The 7,589-nt window shown below is 44.8% G+C and overlaps 3 protein-coding genes across 3 annotated transcripts in view; all 3 read right to left on the reverse strand.

Annotated features, from left to right (window-relative positions):
* LACBIDRAFT_332839 (uncharacterized protein) overlaps nucleotides 1-726 on the reverse strand; it is a gene marked incomplete at both ends in the record, with an annotated part of 1,095 nt that extends 369 nt beyond the window's left edge. The window contains one exon of the mRNA XM_001887446.1: nucleotides 11-726. Within this exon, the coding sequence (XP_001887481.1) occupies nucleotides 11-726 (716 nt within the window). The remainder of the gene's footprint in view (nucleotides 1-10) is intronic.
* Nucleotides 727-1,140: 414 nt separating this feature from the next.
* Nucleotides 1,141-3,315, reverse strand: LACBIDRAFT_332840 (uncharacterized protein; the record flags this gene model as incomplete). The annotated part of the gene is made up of 8 exons (XM_001887447.1): nucleotides 1,141-1,482; nucleotides 1,611-1,711; nucleotides 1,754-2,155; nucleotides 2,205-2,207; nucleotides 2,588-2,638; nucleotides 2,789-2,822; nucleotides 2,943-3,018; nucleotides 3,266-3,315. 8 exons carry the CDS (start codon nucleotides 3,313-3,315, stop codon nucleotides 1,141-1,143), a joined length of 1,059 nt encoding a protein of 352 aa, XP_001887482.1.
* A 2,040-nt stretch (nucleotides 3,316-5,355) lies between these two features.
* LACBIDRAFT_332841 (uncharacterized protein) lies at nucleotides 5,356-6,503 on the reverse strand (the record flags this gene model as incomplete). Its single annotated transcript, XM_001887448.1, has 3 exons — nucleotides 5,356-5,987; nucleotides 6,032-6,115; nucleotides 6,167-6,503. 3 exons carry the CDS (start codon nucleotides 6,501-6,503, stop codon nucleotides 5,356-5,358), a joined length of 1,053 nt encoding a protein of 350 aa, XP_001887483.1.
* Nucleotides 6,504-7,589: the final 1,086 nt, after the last annotated feature.

Raw genomic sequence — 7,589 nt, forward strand, 5'->3', positions numbered from 1 at the left:
ATGAAGCAACCTCTCAATTTCTGTGCGTGCCGCGTCTGGAAGACGCGTGAAGCACGCGTTTTCTTGCCCAATCATGTGCATGTGCTCGGATTGATACGCTCCAAGAACAACACTCATTCCTGGGTAGGTCTTTACAGTGAGACGACAGTCACAGCGAGTGCGCTTGAGTGGCACACTGCGCGTCCACCCAGGCTTCTTCTTTGTGTACTTGCTGGCTCCACCGGCTCCCTGGCGTGCACAAACGAAGTAGTGGGTCTCGACCCATCGCTTGTTAGGCCTCTTGTTACGCCATATCTCTTTTCTAACAAGCTCTATGTTCTTCCTTTCTTCCTCCGCACACACAAACGACTCCATTTCAGCCCATGAGTCCCACTGCAAGTCGTACCCATTCTCTCGATCATATTCGAAGGTCCCGATCAACTGATTGACAGGCGTGGAATGCGGTTCCTCAATGAAGGCAAGGCCTGGATCATAATTTGGAATATGGAAGGTCGTCGTCGAATGCGGGAGAGGAATAACGCACCCATGGCCCATCGTCAAAGTAAACACGTCAGCTGCATCAGAAATAGCGCACTCAGGAAAGATTGTCGAATTAAACGTGTCCGACGCGTCGGAATTAGCGCGCCGGTGCAAGGATGTTGAACTGGTCGTGTCAGATCCGTCGGAATTAGCGCGCTCGAGAGGGGGTGACGTGTTTGAGGTAAATTTGAACGCGAAAACAGACATTTTGCGACTTTTTGAGGGGATGATGACACTGAGAGTTGAAAATGTGGACATTTTATTGTTCTATTCTACTGTAGTTGAATGGTGGCCTCAGTGAGTTGAGCCAGGTCAACTTGAGGCATGTTCAAGGCATGTTTACGAATGGGAGAACCCGATTCGGTCTGGGGAGGGTGCAGCCAAACACAACCACCATAATTTCTAAAATGGGAACAATGGAGCGTGGGGCTAAAAGTCAAAAGCTCACATTGTCTGCAGAGGACGTCTGGGATGAGGAGGTCGCGTGGGATGTCCCACTCTGTGTGATAAGCGAAAGAGTGATTCCCTTTGCCCACCAGGTGGGAAGGTGAGAGGTGCAGATGGGCTTCTTCGGCAGAACTGGGAAGAGAGGAAGGCTCATGCATTGCATATACCCAGGGTTCAGTTGATCCAGGGATGAGGCTGTCCATAGAGTGCTAATGCTGAAGAATGTTCTTCAGGCTTAGCACCCTTCCGAAGAGCTTCCTCGACCTCATGGTCTGAGATCAGTTTCTCTTGTTCCTTTTCCATCTTCTCTCTGCCAGCAGGAGAGGCGTTATGGCTATAGGCGTGGACTATGTCGGGTTTTGAAGACCATGGTTGAGGATGGTGTTCCTTGAAGTGGCCATCTCGAACTTGAAGCAAACGGAACTGGTCATGAACATAGAGAGTCATTGGCAGAAGGTGTAGTGGAAGACGTTGTTGAAGAATCGGCAAAGAATTGAAGGTCGTGTCGAACGGCTCCTAGAACGAAAGAAAGAGGTCAGACAAGATGCGGAAAACGCAGAAAGAAAATACCAACAGGACGAATAAATCCCTCCTTTTTTCTTTCCCCCTCAGACTTGCTCAATGTCTTCGAGATCTCATTTCACATCCTCAACAAGCTTCGCGATATCACAAGGGAAGCTCTCTTTCAGATCTTCCTCCTCCTCCACAAGCTGCAACTCCTCCTTTGTGTAATCCTCTCTGCTCGCTTTCATCCACTTACTCCCAGTCGATGTCAACTGCAACCCACCAAAATTGTGCATACGTCGGACATGGTAGAAATCAAACAGCGTCGCACCCCAGTGCTGTACCTCATTGGCTACCATCTTCCCTAGCATGCTGTTTTCAGACAAAAGTGGCTTTCCCTTTGGGTCGCGAGGCCAGGTGGAAAAAATGAATCGGTGTCGAGTGGTTGGTGCCTGGTGACGACTTGAGGCGATCTTTTCGGACTGGGTGTGCAGGAGAGTGAGACGATCAAGGGAATCTTGTCTGGATTTATGGGGTCGTTTGCAGCTGAAAACTTGCTCTTTTAGTTTCTTGGATTCTTCTGGGGTGTAGGGAAAATCTTTTCCCCAATTGCTGTCAGAGCTCAAGCTGGGAATCGTGTCGATTTGGATGGCTAAGCCATTCGATAGCTCGACATCCATTTGGTCTGCAAGTGTGAGATATTATTGATTATGAATGCTGTAAAATGGACTTACAATCTGGTTTAGTCGTGAAGGTGGAAGAAAAATAATGAAAGAAAGGAGAATGACTCAAGTACGCCAGAAGATCAAGATCCTGCTCGCCCCTTTCCTCTCAACGCCTTGATCGGCGCGCATGCACAATACCGTACATCTAATATATAAAGAGAGGACGGTTGACAGTTATTACATAATAGATCATGTAAGCAGCCTCTTTGTCTTTTACTGAGCTGCGTCAGTGGCGTTTCCCAGGAATGTCACATGGTGTGACCACAACCACAGAACATTGCTCCCAACCACATTCTGTAATAGTAAATTTTGTATAGTGCTGCATGAATTTTTTGTGAGTGTTTTTGTGGTCACAGCAGCCTCAATTTCGCTTTTTCTGTACTATTTTTTACCCCCCACTTCCCTATATCCATTGATGGTGTATATTTCTCCTACTTTGAGATCTATGCAAATTAAATTTCAGGTGGATTTTAGTTGCTCAACAGATTTTCATCAGTGGCCTACTGAACTGTAATTTATGATGCATGGTATGGTACTGTGTAAGCCATAGCCAAGGGTTGAAAAATCACTTCAGTCACCCACTAACAACTGACTATTAGTCTTGCAAACTCCATGAATACTACGGGACTAAATGTCAGGGTGTATATCTATATTGTATATATTCTGGGGCTTGTATATTTCCACTTTTACATAAATATATTTTGACGTCCAATGTCACACCAAATATATTTCTAGTGTGTCACACACCCCAAAATATATTTCTTCACTGAGATGGACACCAAATATATTTCTTATGCCTGGACCCTGAATTGTGACTGTCACACTGTAGAAATATATTTCTGGTCTGGGATGGACTTAGGATATATTTTGCAGCTGGGGTTGACCAAGGATATATTTCTTCAGCCACTAGGGGTGTCTGGGGTCCCAGTTTCTAAAAAAAAACTTGTGATTTTCTGTAATGTGGGACATATATTCCAGATGATGTTTCTACTATTTTTAGGGTTTTGGCCACCATCTGGAGCTGTGTTTCCTTGACTGTTTGTAGGATATAGACCACTATCATGGCTTACATGAAGGCTCCAACAGTCTGACTGTCCAGTTCTTTCTCATGGTTGAACATTGTGGATCAAAACCATTCAAGTTGGAGGACTATGGCTTGAGCAATGAACATTCTAGATCAGAACTGTTCAAGTTGGAGGGTTTTGACTTGGGCAATGAACATTCTAAATCAAAATCATTCAAGTTGGAGGACTATTATATATTGGTTTGCTCACCCAAGAGCCACTGCTCAATCCATGTGATCCACACTTGGATGGAAGTTTTATGGTCACACTGTAAAGCTCACAACAACACTATATCATTTGCTTTGGTGTGACTTTGATTGCTCATATGACAAGGGATTCAACTCCCTTATCTTTGGTACATATTCATTTACTTACTTTCCGCTAACAGAACATGAGTGCTTTCCTCACAGTCACATGCCACTTGAGTAAACCACACACATGTACAATAGTATCATCATCCTATTCTTTATCAGCTTCTGAAAGAGGCATGCTACCATACTTTCACCATCTGAGGTAAGTAGTGTTGTTCTGAGTTGATCACTAACAGTCTTCTGCATAAGAAGAAGTGTTAGCTCATCAGATTGCAATCTCATCCCCAATCCATATGTCTGTCACTCGACTTTCCATGGATTTCCTGGAGAGTTGCTAGGATTGTAGGATTGGATTTCCGTTGTAACATCAATCCTCACTTGAGTGTGATCATAGACCATCTCCTTCACAGAAGAGGATCCTCACACCTTTGACATTGTTATCTGATCTTGATGACAAGAGACTGCTGGGATACACGGAGTTAGTGACTCCTCATATTAGAACTTATTACTCACGGAACACCTGCTACAGCTCATGCATCTATTTTTAGATTCCCTTATAGCTGATAACTCACAAGTGAGATGAGAGTTCTCCTTTCTATAAGGCTCTTGTCTCTCCTTTCTAAGGTAGCAGACAGCCATACCTCACCAACATCACATGAGCTGTCCTAATTGGGCGACTTTCTACAAAGTAGATGATAATGGAAGAGCAATGTGTACTCCTGCAAAATCAAGCTGAACATTTTAATTGAATTGGTATTCAGGGTGCTTTTGCAAGTTTTCAGAACTTGATTTGAAAATCTGAAGGAGGAGTTTCAATTAAACGGATTTCACAGAGTGCACTTTGATTCACGTAATGTGCTACCATGCGCAACACCAATTTCAAAACTCCTCCTTGAGATCTTAATTTTCCACCAAGAAAATTGGTAGTTGCTCATTTGATAGCATTCTCTACAAAATGTTCTGGCTCAATTTGCTAAATCCTGCATGGTAAATATTTGAGAAGTGTTTCTGTCAAAAATGACTGTTTTGGGATGGATCATGTGACATTAGCGAGGTATGGCTGTCCGCTACCTTATAAGGCTCTTGTCTCAACAGCTCGCTCCCTCAGCCAGGTAAGTCTTCACTCACCATCAGAAGGGCTCTCACAATAACAGTATACTCTATCTACATAGTATTACTGTCATCTTTTTTGTCACCCACTTCCTTATATTATATACTATGTAGAACTCATGTATCGTCATACCTCTAATGGAAATGGCCCAATTTCTCATGTTCTGATTTCTGATTTTTGGCTATTTTCTCTCAACTCCTTCTCAAATGGCCTTTGCAAATGTGCACAAGCCCAGTTGTCATTGGTACTGTATAAAATTACTGCCAATATATTGTGATATGTATTTTCTTCACACATCTTCTTGATATATATATTTGCAAAAATATATCCACAGTGAATTTCCACTTCCCATGAACTGTGTGAAATTAACATCCTTGCATATAATCACAGAATATATCCAAACCACAGTATATACTTGGAAGATATATCTGAAGTTATATATCCAAGTAACACTACATATACACTTTACACATCCTCTTGATTTATATATTTGCAAAGATACATATATCCACAGTAAAAACCACAGATATATCCAAATAACAGGATATATATACTTGATAGATATATCTGAAGTTATACATATATCCAAGTAACAGTGTACATATACTTAGTAGATTTATGTAAGAGAAAGACACAGTTTATTCAATATAACTACATAAAGTTACATTACTACATCAAATATTAAATAAAGGGAAGGGAGACTGAGGGAGGGAGGGAGGTGGTAGGCAGTGAGGAAAAGGGGTGGGGGTGGTGGGCAATGAGGGAGAGGGGAGAGGGGTGGTGGGCAATGAGGGAGGGGAGAGGGGTGGTGGGCAATGAGGGAAGGGGAGAGGGGTGGTGGGCAGTGAAGGAGAGGGGTGGTGGTGGGCAGTGAAGGAGAGGGGGAGGGTGGTGGGCAGTGAGGTAGAGGGTGAGGGGGTGATGGGCAGTAAAGGGGAGGAAGTGGTTAGTGAAGGAGGGGTAAGGGGTTGGTGGGCAGTGAGAGAGAGGGGGGGTGAAGGTGGGGGTGGGGTATTGAGCCTCGTCGCCGTGTGTGGGTGGTGGGCGCTCATCGCGTCTTCGTCGTCGCCGTGCGTCGTTTGTAGTCCCTCGTCGTCGTCGTCGTCGTCAGTCGTTTGTACGCCCTCCTCCTCGTCGTCGTCCGTCGTTTGTACGCCCTCGTCGTCGTCGGTTCGCTCTCGTCGTCGTCTGTACGCCCTCGTCGTCCGTCGTCTGTTCGCTCTCGTGGTCGTCCGTCGTTTGTACGCCCTTGTCGACGTCGTCGTCATACGTCTTTCGACGCCGTCGTCACGCCGTTGATTGGGGTCTGTCCTGCTTGGGGTCGTTTCGCGTCGTGAAGTGGCCACTGACGGGCGGGATGCCCCTTCCTTTGGGGAGGGGTGGCATGGTGATGTGGGGGGTGCTGTCCGTCAATCGCCAGTGGGCGGTCGACGGCTGTGGTGTTGTGTTAGTTACGTGGGTGGTCATAGAGGTGGAGGGACTTACCATACCCAATATATACTGACGACGACGTCGTCGTCGTCCGTCTGTGTCGTGTAGTTGCCACGTCGCCGACTGCGACGTGGCCCAGCTGGCTCGTGGGGTCGTTCATGGTTTGAGGGCCGTGGCGTGCACTGCTCGTCGATTTTCGTGGGCGTCCTGGGCGCTGGTCGTCGTTTGCCGGTCGTGGTTTCCGTTGATTGGGGTTGTCGTTGCTAGGGGGTCGTGGTCGTTTGTTGGGCCTTGATCGTCGTTTGCTGGTTGTTTTCGTTGCATGTGCGGTTGTTGTCAGTTTTGAGCGGGTGGGGTTGTTAGCGGCGGCGGGGGTTGCGAGACCTGGCATGGCGGCAGCGTGGTGGTGGGTGGAGCGTTGGCATTGACGTTGACGTTGACGTGTGGTGGTTGTGGAGAGGAAAGGAGTAACGTCACTGTGACTAAGTCACAGCGTGTTAAACTCACGCCCAAATCTGTAGTGTACGACTTCATATTGTATGACCTTTCTTTCTCTATGTTTAGACACATATGACTTTCTATCATATGATCTTTTAGTGTACCACTTTCATCTACTTCTTTTCTTTTTTATATTTCACATTTCTTTTAGTACAAGTAGCTCTACTTCTCAATGTTCTCAGAGTCCACAAGATACCAGTACACACTTTTGTAGTCTGAAGAAGGGGACACTAAAAACTCAAACAGCAGGTCCTACAAAATTTTGTAATGAAAAAGCGGACAGTACAAACTTTGTAATGAAAAAAGGGGAGACTACAAATTTTTGTAGTCCCAAAAAGCGAACACTACAACATTTTGTAATAAAAAATGGTAGTCTCAAAAGCTGGTACTACAAAATTTTGTAATGAAAAACTGGGTAATGAAAAAAGAGGAGACTACAAATTCTTGTAGTCCCAAAAAGTGAACATTACAAAATTTTGTAATGAAAAAGCGGACAATACAAGGTAAAAGAAATCCGGTACTACAAATTTTGGTACTCTTAAAAGAGGATACTACAAATTTCTGTAATAAAAGTGGACAGGACAAACTCTTGTAATGAAAAAGAGGACACTACAAATTTTTGTATAGTCCCAAAAAGCAAACACTACAAGCATACTGCAAACTTTGATAGTCCCAAGAACTGGACTCTACAAGCTTTTGTATTCCCACAAAGTGGACATTACAAGGTTGTGAAATGAAAAATAGGATACTACAAAATTTAATAATGGACACTACAGAATTTGAATAGAAATAGTGGGCACTACAGATTAAAATTTGGGCGTGCGAGTGAGTTTGAACAACGTCACACGCTGTGACTTACTGACGTTACATCTTTCCAACGTCAACACCAACATCCACCCCACCACCACGCCGCCGCCATGCCAGGTAATGGAACCCCCACCACCGCAAACAACCCCACTCGCCCAAAAACGACAACAAC

The sequence above is a fragment of the Laccaria bicolor genome, genomic scaffold (genome assembly GCF_000143565.1).
Source record: "Laccaria bicolor S238N-H82 LACBIscaffold_45 genomic scaffold, whole genome shotgun sequence".
In the NCBI taxonomy this organism is placed as follows: domain Eukaryota; kingdom Fungi; phylum Basidiomycota; class Agaricomycetes; order Agaricales; family Hydnangiaceae; genus Laccaria; species Laccaria bicolor.